This window comes from Pseudophryne corroboree, chromosome 3, assembly GCF_028390025.1.
Source record: "Pseudophryne corroboree isolate aPseCor3 chromosome 3, aPseCor3.hap2, whole genome shotgun sequence".
NCBI classification, from domain to species: domain Eukaryota; kingdom Metazoa; phylum Chordata; class Amphibia; order Anura; family Myobatrachidae; genus Pseudophryne; species Pseudophryne corroboree.
Window position 1 is genome coordinate 388,240,413 of NC_086446.1, and position 12,941 is coordinate 388,253,353.

A 12,941-nucleotide genomic window follows, 5' to 3' on the forward strand; every position below is an offset into this window, starting at 1 on the left:
GGGATTCCGGCGCCGGTATACTGTACGCCGGGATCCCGACATTCGGCATACAGAAGACCACCCCTTGAAAAGGTTCAAATTCAAGATGGAATCGCTCAAGGCAGTCATCGCCAGCCTGGAAGGGGGAGATTTTATGGTATCTATGGACATAAAGGATGCATACCTTCATGTTCCCATATATCCACCTCATCAGGCGTACCTGAGATTTGCGGTACACAGAGGCGTAACTAGGGTTTTCGGAGCCCAGGGCAAGATGGAAAATGGCGCCCTCCCCCCCCCCAAAAAAAAAAAACCACACACACAAAAAGTAGCATGTGGCGAAAAAATGGGCGTGGCCACACACCAGAATGGGTGTGGCCACGCTCCAGAATGGGTGTGGCCACTGAAAATGGCCCACAGTGCCAGTTACATTGCCCCACAGTGCCGGATACATGCCCCACAGTGCCAGTTACATTGCCCCACAGTGCCGGATACATGCCCCACAGTGCCGGATACATTGCCCCACAGTGCCGGATACATTGCCCCACAGTGCCAGATACATGCCCCACTCAGTGCCAGTTACATTGCCCCACAGTGCCAGTTACATTGCCCCACAGTGCCAGTTACATTACCCCACAGTGCCGGATACATGCCCCACAGTGCCAGATACATTGCCCCACAGTGCCAGATACATGCCCCACTCAGTGCCAGATACATGCCCCACAGTGCCAGTTACATTGCCCCACAGTGCCGGATACAATGCCCCACAGTGCCGGATACATGCCCCACAGTGCCAGATACATTGCCCCACAGTGCCAGATACATTGCCCCACAGTGCCAGATACATGCCCCACTCAGTGCCCCACTCAGTGCCAGTTACATTGCCCCACAGTGCCGGATACAATGCCCCACAGTGCCGGATACATTGCCCCACAGTGCAGTTACATTGCCCCACAGTGCCAGTTACATTGCCCCACAGTGCCGGATACATGCCCCACAGTGCCAGATACATTGCCCCACAGTGCCAGATACATGCCCCACTCAGTGCCAGATACATGCCCCACAGTGCCACTTACATTGCCCCACAGTGCCGGATACAATGCCCCACAGTGCCGGATACATGCCCCACAGTGCCAGATACATTGCCCCACAGTGCCAGATACATGCCCCACTCAGTGCCAGTTACATTGCCCCACAGTGCCGGATACAATGCCCCACAGTGCCGGATACAATGCCCCACAGTGCCGGATACAATGCCCCACAGTGCCGGATACATGCCCCACAGTGCCGGATACATTGCCCCACAGTGCCAGATACATTTCCCCACAGTGCCAGATACATGCCCCACAGAGCCAGTTACATGCCCCACAGAGCCAGTTACATGCCCCACAGAGCCAGTTACATTGCCCCACAGTGCCAGATACATGCCCCACAGTGCCAGATACATTGCCCCACAGTGCCAGTTACATTGCCCCACAGTGCCAGTTACATTGCCCCACAGTGCCAGATACATTGCCCCACAGTGCCAGTTACATTGCCCCACAGTGCCAGTTACATTGCCCCACAGTGCCAGATACATTGCCCCACAGTGCCAGTTACATGCCCCACAGTGCCAGATACATGCCCCACAGTGCCAGGCCCCACTCAGTGCCAGTTACATGTCCCATTTGGCGCCAGTTACATGCCCCACAGTGCCTGATACATTGCCCCACAGTGCCAGTTACATTGCCCCACAGTGCCAGATACATTGCCCCACAGTGCCAGTTGCATGCCCCACAGTGCCAGATACATGCCCCACAGTGCCAGGCCCCACTTGGTGTCAGATACATGCCTCACTGTGCCGCCGGACCCCCCCCCCCCCCCCCGTGCCGCCGGACCCCCCCCCCCCCCGTCACTTACCGGCCGCTTGTTGCTATGTGAGGGGAGGAGAGCGCAGCGTAGCGCCTCTCCTTCCACTCACCGCTCCAGGTCTCCGGCGGCTGTCTGGCGCCGGTTCGCTAGCCAATCAGAGCTCGCGGACCGGCAGCCAATCAGGATGTGGTGGCAGCGGCGGTGAAGGGAGGGAGAGACGCTGCGCTATCCTCCCCTCACATTTAGGGTTGACGGGGGCGAGTGGGGCATGATGCCCTGGACGCCGGCGACGCCCCCCTCTCCTGGGCCTGCCAAGGCACCCAGGGCATGTGCCCCACTCGCTCTAACCTAGATACGCCTCTGGCGGTACAGGATTGTCATTACCAATTTCAGACGTTGCCGTTTGGGCTTTCCACGGCCCCGAGAATTTTCACCAAGGTAATGGCGGAAATGATGATGCTCCTGCGCAAGCAAGGTGTCACAATTATCCCGTACTTGGACGATCTCCTCATAAAAGCGACATCAAGAGAACAATTACTGAACAGCGTGTCACTTTCACTGAAGGTGTTACAGCAACACGGCTGGATTCTCAATATCCCGAAGTCGCAGCTGGTTCCTACGACTCGTCTACCCTTCTTGGGCATGATTCTGTATACGGACCAGAAAAGGGTGTATCTGCCGATAGAAAAGGCTCAAGAACTCGTGACTTTGGTCAGGAACCTATTGAAACCAAAACAGGTGTCAGCGCATCACTGCACGCGAGTCCTGGGAAAGATGGTGGCATCTTACGAGGCCATTCCATTCGGCAGGTTCCATGCACGGACCTTCCAATGGGACCTACTGGACAAATGGTCCGGGTCGCATCTACAAATGCATCGGTTGATCACCCTGTCCCCCAAGGCCAGGGTGTCTCTCCTGTGGTGGCTGCAGAGTGCTCACCTTCTAGAGGGCCGCAGATTCGGCATTCAGGACTGGGTCCTGGTGACCACGGACGCGAGCCTCCGAGGTTGAGGTGCAGTCACACAAGGAAGGAACTTCCATGGTCTTTGGTCAAGTCAGGAGACTTGTCTTCACATCAACATCCTGGAGCTAAGGGCCATATTCAACGCCCTTCGTCAAGCGGAGACTTTGCTTTGCGACTTACCAGTTCTGATCCAGTCAGACAACATCACCGCAGTAGCTCATGTAAACCGCCAGGGCGGCACAAAGAGCAGAGTGGCAATGGCGGAAGCCACAAAGATTCTACGCTGGGCGGAAAACCATGTAAGCGCCCTATCAGCTGTGTTCATTCCAGGAGTGGACAACTGGGAAGCAGACTTCCTCAGCAGGCACGACCTGCATCCGGGAGAGTGGGGGCTTCATCAGGAAGTCTTCACACAGATTGCAAGCCAGTGGGGCCTGCCCCAGATAGACATGATGGCGTCCCGCCTAAACAAAAAACTGCAAAGGTATTGCGCCAGGTCAAGAGACCCTCAGGCGGTAGCGGTGGACGCACTAGTGACACCGTGGGTGTTCCACTCAGTATATGTTTTTCCTCCTCTTCCTCTCATCCCAAAGGTGTTGAGAATAATAAGATAAGGAGGAGTTCGGACAATTCTCATTGTTCCAGATTGGCCACGAAGAGCCTGGTACCCGGAATTGCAGGAGATGCTCACAGAAGATCCGTGGCCTCTTCCTTTAAGACAGGACCTGTTGCAACAGGGGCCCTGTCTGTTCCAAGACTTACCGCGGCTGCGTTTGATGGCATGGCAGTTGAACGCCGGATCCTAGCGGAAAAGGGCATTCCGGATGAGGTCATTCCTACTCTAATAAAGGCTAGGAAGGATGTGACAGCTAAACATTATCACCGTATATGGCGTAAATATGTTGCTTGGTGTGAGGCCAGGAATACTCCTATGGAAGAATTCCATCTGGGCCGTTTCCTTCACTTTCTACAAACTGGAGTGAATTTGGGCCTAAAATTAGGCTCCATTAAGGTTCAGATTTCGGCATTGTCCATTTTCTTTCAAAAAGAATTGGCTTCACTTCCAGAAATACAAACTTTTGTAAAGGGAGTGCTTCATATTCAGCCTCCTTTTGTACCTCCGGTGGCGCCTTAACGTGTTTTTGAGTTTCTTTAAGTCGCACTGGTTTGAACCACTTCAGACAGTAGAGTTAAAATATCTCACTTGGAAGGTGGTCATGTTGTTGGCCTTAGCTTCGGCTAGGCGAGTGTCAGAATTGGCGGCTTTGTCTCACAAAAGCCCCTATCTAGTTTTCCATATGTATAGGGTGGAATTGCGGACCCGTCCTCAATTCTTGCCTAAGGTGGTGTCATCCTTTCATATGAACCAACCTATTGTGGTGCCGGTGGCTACACGAGACTTGGAGGATTCCGAGTATCTGGATGTAGTCAGGGCTTTGAAAATTTACGTGGCCAGGACGGCCAAAGTCAGGAAAACTGAAGCGCTGTTTATCCTGTATGCAGCCAACAAGGTTGGCGCTCCTGCGTCAAAGCAGACTATTGCTCGCTGGATCTGTACCACGATTCAGCAGGCGCATACGACGGCTAGATTGCCGTTACCTAAATCAGTCAAGGCCCATTCCACTAGGAAAGTGGGCTCTTCTTGGGCAGCTGCCCGGGGGGTCTCGGCACTACAGCTGTGCCGAGCGGCTACTTGGTCAGGGGCAAAAACGTTTGCGAAATTCTACAAATTTGATACCCTGGCTGAGGAGGAACTCCTGTTTGCTCAATCGGTGCTGCAGAGTCATCCGCACTCTCCCGCCCGTTTGGGAGCTTTGGTATAATCCCCATGGTCCTTACGGAGTCCACAGCATCCTCTAGGACGTAAGAGAAAATAAGATTTTAAACCTACCGGTAACTCTATTTCTCGTAGTCCGTAGAAGATGCTGGGCGCCCATCCCAAGTGCGGACTACTTCTGCAAGACTTGTATATAGTTTTGCTTACATAAGGGTTATGTTATGGTTGCTTTCAGTTTCCGACTGAAGCTATGTTGAATTTCATACTGTTAACTGGTTAGTTTATCACAAGTTATACGGTGTGATTGGTGTGGGCTGGTATGAATCTTGCCCTTGGTTTAACAAAAATCCTTTCCTTGTACTGTCCGTCTCCTCTGGGCACAGTTTCTCTAACTGAGGTCTGGAGGAGGGGCATAGAGGGAGGAGCCAGTGCACACCCAAATCCTAAAGTCTTTCTTAAAGTGCCCATGTCTCCTGCGGAGCCCGTCTATCCCCATGGTCTTTACGGAGTCCCCAGCATCCTCTACGGACTACGAGAAAAAGATTTACCGGTAGGTTTAAAATCTTATTTTTTTTTAAACAATTTACTTAAACAGGCAAATTTAATAAGAAATCCAAACAGATCAAGGGGGGAAAAACCATGAAAAAAAGTCCAAACAAAACCTATTGTGAGGAGGAAGGCCCTCAACCTCTCCCTGCCCCTTCTGGTGACCCCCCACCCACGTCCAGACGCTACGCATTGGGTGAGGCAGTCTGCGGGCCGTTCTGGTGAGAGCTGACTGCGTCCTGGACTGACCTACACAAGGCCTTCTTCCGGAACGCAGGGGTCCTGTGCACCTGGGCACCCAGCAGGTGAGGGAAGACCTGCACCACGGCATGGACCAGGGCGCAGTTCTCAGCATACGAGAACTTGATATTGCACCCTGTCCTTATTTTGCCAGGTACAGCCTCCTCTTTATCCTCCCCATGCGTACAGCATCTATTCACGGGAGACAGAGAGACTGGGGGCATGCCAGCAGCTTACGGAGCGCTGGGCATGACCCCACAATAACCGAAAATGGGGGCGTGGCTCATGATTGAGGCACTCCCACCAAGCCACACACGTTCTCCACAGGCTACACACGTGGCTTCGCTACGTGAGAAAGTCCCTCCTTGCAGCCTACAGATGTTGGGCAGTATGCCTCCTCTTCTTCTCCCTCCTCCACACTCCTCTCTCTCCTAGAAGTCATGCCTCTTTAAATTTCACAAAACAGTAATGCAAACTGAAAATTAAACTATAGTAGCTCTCTCACAGTCACAAACCACCAACATCTCTCAAAAACACCTATTGCATTTCAAAGGACAACATAGAGGATCCAGGATTTATATGATTTTGTGTGATGATTGCATCTGGTGACTTTTGGGTGCCAGTGAGTCAATTTCTCTCACACTATGCAACCCTCATAATGAAAGTAGCTTTCTAGTTGGTCTTATAAACTCGGATGCTTTCTGCTGTAAAAATCTCTCGAGAGTTAAACTCTCATGACAACTCTCATGAGAGTTATGTTTGGCACTGAAAACTCGGACGGGACCCTATTACATTGCCCGAGTAGTGGGGAAACTTTCTCGACCATAAAGCTCTCACCCTATTACATTTGACCCCTGGCTTGAATTTGTTTATCTGTGTACCATTGATTGATTGATTTTTTTTATTACACCAACATAAATGTAATCAAGTATATTGTGATTGGTGTATTTATTTATTTTGACTTATTACAAATAAGTTGCACTAAGAAATGACATTTACTTTTTAGCAATTGTTCTTTTTCATTGTCAGTAAAAAAAATTTTTTATCACTGAAACAGTCATTATTTTCTTGTAACATGTATCTCTTTTTAGTCAGGTATATTTGTTTACTTGTCATTTATTGACACATGGCACAATTCTTTGTAAACACAACTTTATGTATTATGTAAACATAATTGTGTTACCTACCGTATAAAACAGTCCAATTGCTTTTTTTATGTTTCCCCATTCAAATTTCCCCATCTCCTGTGTTAACAGGAAACAGCCCCCTCCACCCTGTAGACAGCCACACAGTTGCCATCCTGGGGAGCCTACTAGATGACCAGCACTGGCATTCTATCCACTTCCAACGTAATGGGCGTGACCTCAACATAACATTGGATGGGGAAATACAAAGGATACGCTGCAAGGGGGATTTTGACCAGCTAGACCTGGACACAGAGGTGGAATTCCATATATATTATATATATATTATATATATTTTTTTAAGTAGTAGATTAGTTATTCTTTATATAGTCCTGAAAACCTAGTTTGGGTGTTAAGAAGTTTATGGACTCCTTTCTTGTCCCTGCAGATTTTCTTTGCTGGCATTGTATATCAGGAGAAAAGCATCTCTCACAAGCAGAACTTCCGTGGCTGTCTGGAGAACATCATTTTCAATAAGGTCCACGTTGCTGACCTTGCAAGGAGAAAACATTCATCCATTCGCTTTGTGGTGAGTCTGCAGAGCAGTTTTGCTTGTATCTGTGTAGCAGAATAATCTGGTAGAGTAACAGCACATCTGTATTGTAATCAATGGATATCAAAGAGCACTAGTGTGACACCAAGGTGAGTATCACATGAATAAATAGTTCACAATATATTGCACAGAGACATTACACAGTTGCCTTAAGGTGTTTTTATTAAACTGGAATGCTTCTTCAAGAACTTTTCTTTTACTGTAAGAACTTTAAGTTGGTTATTTCTACAAAGGCATTTATGTTTTACTCAAGATACTGTACATTGTACTCTCATACATTTTCCATGCATAAAATACAAATGACAATAAAAAGTGTTGGCAAATGACAATCTTAATAATCTAAAATACCAACTTAGTAAACAGCCACATATACATTTACTCTATGAATTGGGGCCCAGTAATCTCTAAGTTTAAAGTTAGCTGAGTTTATAGTGCGTTTTTCTCATTTGTAGCAACAATAATCTTTGGCAACAATGTTTTCTCCGGGATATTCTCTAAATTAACTCAAAGTTCAACACACATACTATGGCAAATTTAAGATGAAAGTTATACTAACTATTTCCAGGTCCCATTCCTTAGTTGAGCGCTGACTGTCCAGTTCCGGCTACTTCTGTTAAACAATAGATTCATTTCACTGCAGGGCTCTGTCCTGGCACTACTTACCAGTGGTCAGTGGCGGATCCAGGGGAGGGGGGCATTCGGGCCCGTGCCCCCCCTGTCATTTGTGGCCTCCGTCCCCCGTTCTCCCCCGGCGCTGGCGCCGCACAGGGAGATGACGGGCGCCCGCTGAGATTGTGTTACCAGCGGGCGCCCGTCTCCCTGCACAGCGGCAGCCGGAGACAGGAGCTCAGTAGTGAGCTCCGGCGCTGTCACTGTGCGGCGTGCGCTATGGGAGAGACGTCAGTCATGACGTCTCTCTCATAGTGCTGAGGAGCGGACGCCAAGAGAGGACTGCAGCGGTCTGGAAGCGGGAACGGGGCTCGGTAAGTATGATGTTTTTTTCTTCCTTAATGCAGCGGGGGCATCTACTGGGGACAAACTACGGGGGGACATTACTACTGGGGGGCATCAACAAGGGGCATTACTACTGGGGGGGCATTACTACTGGGGGCAAACTACTGGGGGCATTATTACTTGCGGGCATTACTACTGGGGGGTCATCTATTGGGGGCATTACTACTGGGGTCAGCTACTGGGGGACATTTTTACTGGGGGCCATCTACTGGGGCATTATTACTGGGGGGCATCTACTGGGGGCATTACTACTGGGGGTTCATCTATTGGGGGCAAACTCCTAGGGGGCATTACCACTGGGGGCAAACTACTGGAGGACATTATTACTGGGGGGCATCTACTGGGGGCAAACTACTGGGGGACATTATTCCTGGGGGGCATCTACTGGGGGACATTATTACTGGGCGAGTTAACTGCAAAGGGGCTAACTACTGGGGGCATACTACAGGAGGGCATTACTACTGGCGGTGTAACTACAGGGGCATTACTGCTGGCGGCTTAACTACAAGGGCATTACTACTTGGAGGCTAAACTACAGGGGGCCAAACTACTGGGGGCATAACTACAGGGGCCAAACTACTGGGGGATAACTACAGGGGCCAAACTACTGGGGGCATTACTACTGGGGGCTAAACTACAAGTGGGGCATAACTACAGGGGCTAAACTACAATGGGGCAAACTACAGGGGGGCATTACTACTGGTGGCTAAACTACAGGCAGGCAAACTACTGGGGGCATTACCACTGGGAGGCTAAACTAAAGGGGGTGGGGGTAAACTACTGGGGTCATAACTGCAGGGGCATTACCACTGGGGGCATAACTACTAGGGCGCTAAATGACTGGGGGCATTACTACAGGCACCATTACTACGGGGGGCAGTACGAGCATTGCATAAGGGGCACCACTACTATGGGGTCTATATAAGGGGCACTACCAGTACAGTGGATATTGCATAATTAGCGCTACAACTGTGGGCATTGTATAAGAAGCGCCACCTCACATGCACCGAAGCCACACGCAAATGTATTTGCCCCTTCCATGGTGCCAATACACAAACCGCAACCAGGCGCTAATGATTAGCTAATTTCAATTAATAAATCACCATTCGTTATTTTCAAGCTGCAACACAGAGCCACTGACTTGGGGTCTTCAAGTCAGAATAATTAGCACAGGTGAACCCTGTGCTAATTCCCAAAGCTAATCTAACACTTAACTCTTTGCGCTAATTGTATATGGTATGGCTGATGTTCAAATAAACAAACTGCAAATTTTCTTATAATTCATGAGTTTTAATACACAAAAGACTAGACCGGTCTAAGATATCTTAACAATATAAGAACAATATTATAATCAGTATTATCACAATACTATTAAAAATAACTCAAGGAGGTGGAGCCAAGCTAACCTGTGCACAGTTCTCAAACGGACAAATTAGTAACTATATTTCAGTCCGCATAACACACTTGTTATAATGCGCAACAATTTGCTTCTAGAACCCATGTAGAAATATAAGTTCCTTAGATGTTTCTTATGTAAAAGCAATGTTCCTTATTAAATTGCCCATCAGCATAGACAGAATAATGGCATGAAGATATGCTCCTATACGGAGCCTTACGTGTGGTTTCCGTCAATATCGTGTAACGCAAGATGAAGCCCCAATGGTAAGTACAGCAGTCCCGGTTTCAGGGGATCCAGCGCCTGCAATGACGCCCGCTGATGGCGAGGATGTCCAGCCACAGGGAACAACGAGACCGCACCGTTCCAGTGCTGCTTGCAAGCACCCAGGTCCCGGTCTCTCTCCTCTCAATAGGTGTCGGGCTGATGTTAATGGTGATGAACAGCAATACAGATGGGTTCAAAGGCAATGTAAGGGTCCAAAATCCGCACTTCTGACGCGTTTCGCTCCTTTCACAGAAGCTTTATCCAAGAATTATGAACCTTATCCAAAATTATTTTAGTAAAAAAAAAAAAAAAAGGGAATCCCCCCCCAAACATCGGAACATCGGCTGGGAAGATCATCAACATCGGAACATCGGTAACAACGCGGCCATCCCAAGACAGCTGCCCGGTACACGGGGGGGGGGGATTGGGAGGAGTGGATTTACACTTTGCCAGCGGCTGTCATTGTCTGCAGCCGCTGGGTGGAGGGTCCTGCCATGCTGACCGATCAGTAATGATCAGCAGCACAGCAACACTGAGGGGAGGGTGCAGGGAGGCAGATGTACCTTCCGGTACCCCTGAAAGCAGCAGCGCAGAGAAGTTTCCCTTCCCTGCCGCTGCTAATACTGTTTACCAGACTGGTCGCATCCTGTGCGACCAAGTCAGATAAAGCACTTGTTGGTGTGGTCGCATCTGATGCAACCATGCCAGGCAAGTGGTTAAAGACGAATGTTGATGTATGCAACTAAAAGGGTCCTAAGCCAGCCTAAGGTCAGAATCTCACAATTCAAAGTTGTCAATACAATCAATGCACTACCCAGGGTCGTCTTAATAGCAGTGTAGGCCCCTGGGCAAAGCAATGCACTGAAACCTCTACCTATCCTCCAGAGGTTGGGGTGGAGGTGGGGGGGTGTTATCAGCAGCAGCTTTGATGTCCCATGGACAGATGGTGGGAGGGAGAACACTAAACTGTAGAAGGGGGCATTGGGCTGAATGAAGGGGCCCCGGTACATGACTTCCAAGACTTCTTAGCTTTCAATGGGATAAAAAACTATAGAGTCCTTTCTTTCAGGAGGTACTGGGGACTTGGGTATCAGAGTGTAGGAGCCAGAGCAATCCACTAATGTGTTAGGATATGGTGTGCTCTGTGCCTGTCTCCTTCTACACAGCAATCTATGGGCGCATCCCATAGTGTTAATCCCCTACTCACACGGAGGCGGAGATATGTGATGTAATCCCTGCTCCTCCATTTTAGAGTGGGAGAGACTGAGTCCTGGTGTGTGCAAGCGTGCAGAGCTGAGACTGGGAGTGGATCTCAGCTACAGAGACTCACAGCGTTTCCACTGCATGTATCACGGCTCCGGAGCTGGTGCTGAGCCATGTGCCGCATCTTCTCTACAGTGGGAGTCAGACTGCACAGCTGTGCAGTTCTCTGTCCCTTACCACCGGAGGCAACTCCTGATAAGTACCGCTAGCACTGCTGTTACCTTGTATGATATAAGGGTCCCCAATTACCTATATCAGTATTACATCTGAAACACCTGTGTTCACTGAATAAACCTGCATTACTGTTTAAGTCAGTAAGTGTGTGGACTGACGTCACTCCACCAGGCAATTCCAATACACTCTGCCAACATAATGAACAAAGAAAACGTCATATCTGGCGTGTGGAGCTGGAGCAGGCGCCAGCTGCCGGAAGGCTGATCTCTCTGGTTCTGGACAAGCTGCTAGTGTCCACCAAAAGGGAAGAGTCCTAGCTTTTTGCGTATATCCTCAGAAAAACTCTGAGTCAGACAGAACCCAAGATATCTGGCTGGGAAGAGGGGACAATCTGTGCATCTTTGTAAACAACTGCTTTCAGTGACAGCGTCACTCCTATAAGGTACAACATCTCTGTGCATCTTTGTAGACGGCCCTGTTACCTCTCACTCACCAACCAACCAACCAACCAACCAACCAACCAACCAGGAATGCCTCTTACATTTCTGCTCCCATGCATCCACGTTTAATCTGCAAATAAAATCAGAACGCCTGCGTGGTTTGACTCTTTCCTTATGTCCTTTTCACAACGACACTGCGTTCAACTCTGTATCACACCCTAGCTGTATTTCTTACTGGAAAGTACAGTCATAGGGGTCTGTTTACTAATCCTTGAGAGGAGATAAAGTGGATGGAAATAAAGTACCAACCAATCAGCTCCTAACTGCCATGTCTCAGGCTGGATTTGAAAAATGTCAGTTAGGAGCTGATTGGCTGGTACTTTATCTCCGTCTAAGGCTTAGTAACTTATCCATGTAATATTAAATATTAATGTGCTTCTGTGCACAGGATCTATAATCTAATTCACTACTGAAATGCATATAATAATGTAGCTTTTCATCTCAAACCTCATGTGTGCGCTTGACCACACATCGCTTGACCACATATCATTCATATTAGATAATCATTATGTTAACTCAGGTCTGTCCTGTGTAATCTGTATCATGTTTAGTATGTTCAATAAGAACCCTGTGAATGATATATGGTTGCATGTTGGTTGCATGGTGAAGAGCACACATGACAGTTGGGAATTATATATATATATATATATATATATATATATATATATATTTATATATATATTTATTTAGAATTATATTCTTATTCTCTATGTGTATTGTTGTTAAATTACTAAAGGTGAATGTAGTCTAATTCTGATGTTCACTATGCCCTCTAATAAAATAGCAGTGAAAATATCTGATGTTGCATTATATATCTCTATGATACCGACAGGTACTGCAACAGGTTGTCAAGGTTTTTAAGTGATTAACGCAAAATAAAAATCTCTATCCTTTGTCTTCTAATGGGTTTAACATGACCTTGAAACAAACTAAACTCAAGTATAAATTAAATAGAGAATTATTAGGATAAAGGAATTAAAATAAAAACCTTTCATAGCCTGGATGCACAGCCATATTAATCCTTTGTGGAAGCACATTTTTATTTTATTGTAACAGTGAGGTTTTTTTAAAGAATCTATTCCTTTGCATACCTGGACTTTCTTATACTATCTCAGTCTTTCCTTCAAAAAAGTTCAAGATACAAAAATATCAAGGCATCTCTCATGTCAGCCTTTTTGTTTTTGTTTTTTAAGAGAAATTTCAACGGGATTGACATCTGTGTTTGGGCTGGCC

The 12,941-nt window shown here is 47.9% G+C and overlaps 1 protein-coding gene across 1 annotated transcript in view; it reads left to right on the top strand.

The window, feature by feature from the left end:
- CNTNAP1 (contactin associated protein 1) overlaps positions 1-12,941 on the top strand; it is a 219,128-nt gene that overhangs the window by 123,529 nt on the left and 82,658 nt on the right. Inside the window, exons 6-7 of the mRNA XM_063960038.1 lie at positions 6,614-6,798; positions 6,930-7,070. Coding sequence (XP_063816108.1) covers positions 6,614-6,798; positions 6,930-7,070 — 326 coding nt within the window. The remainder of the gene's footprint in view (positions 1-6,613; positions 6,799-6,929; positions 7,071-12,941) is intronic.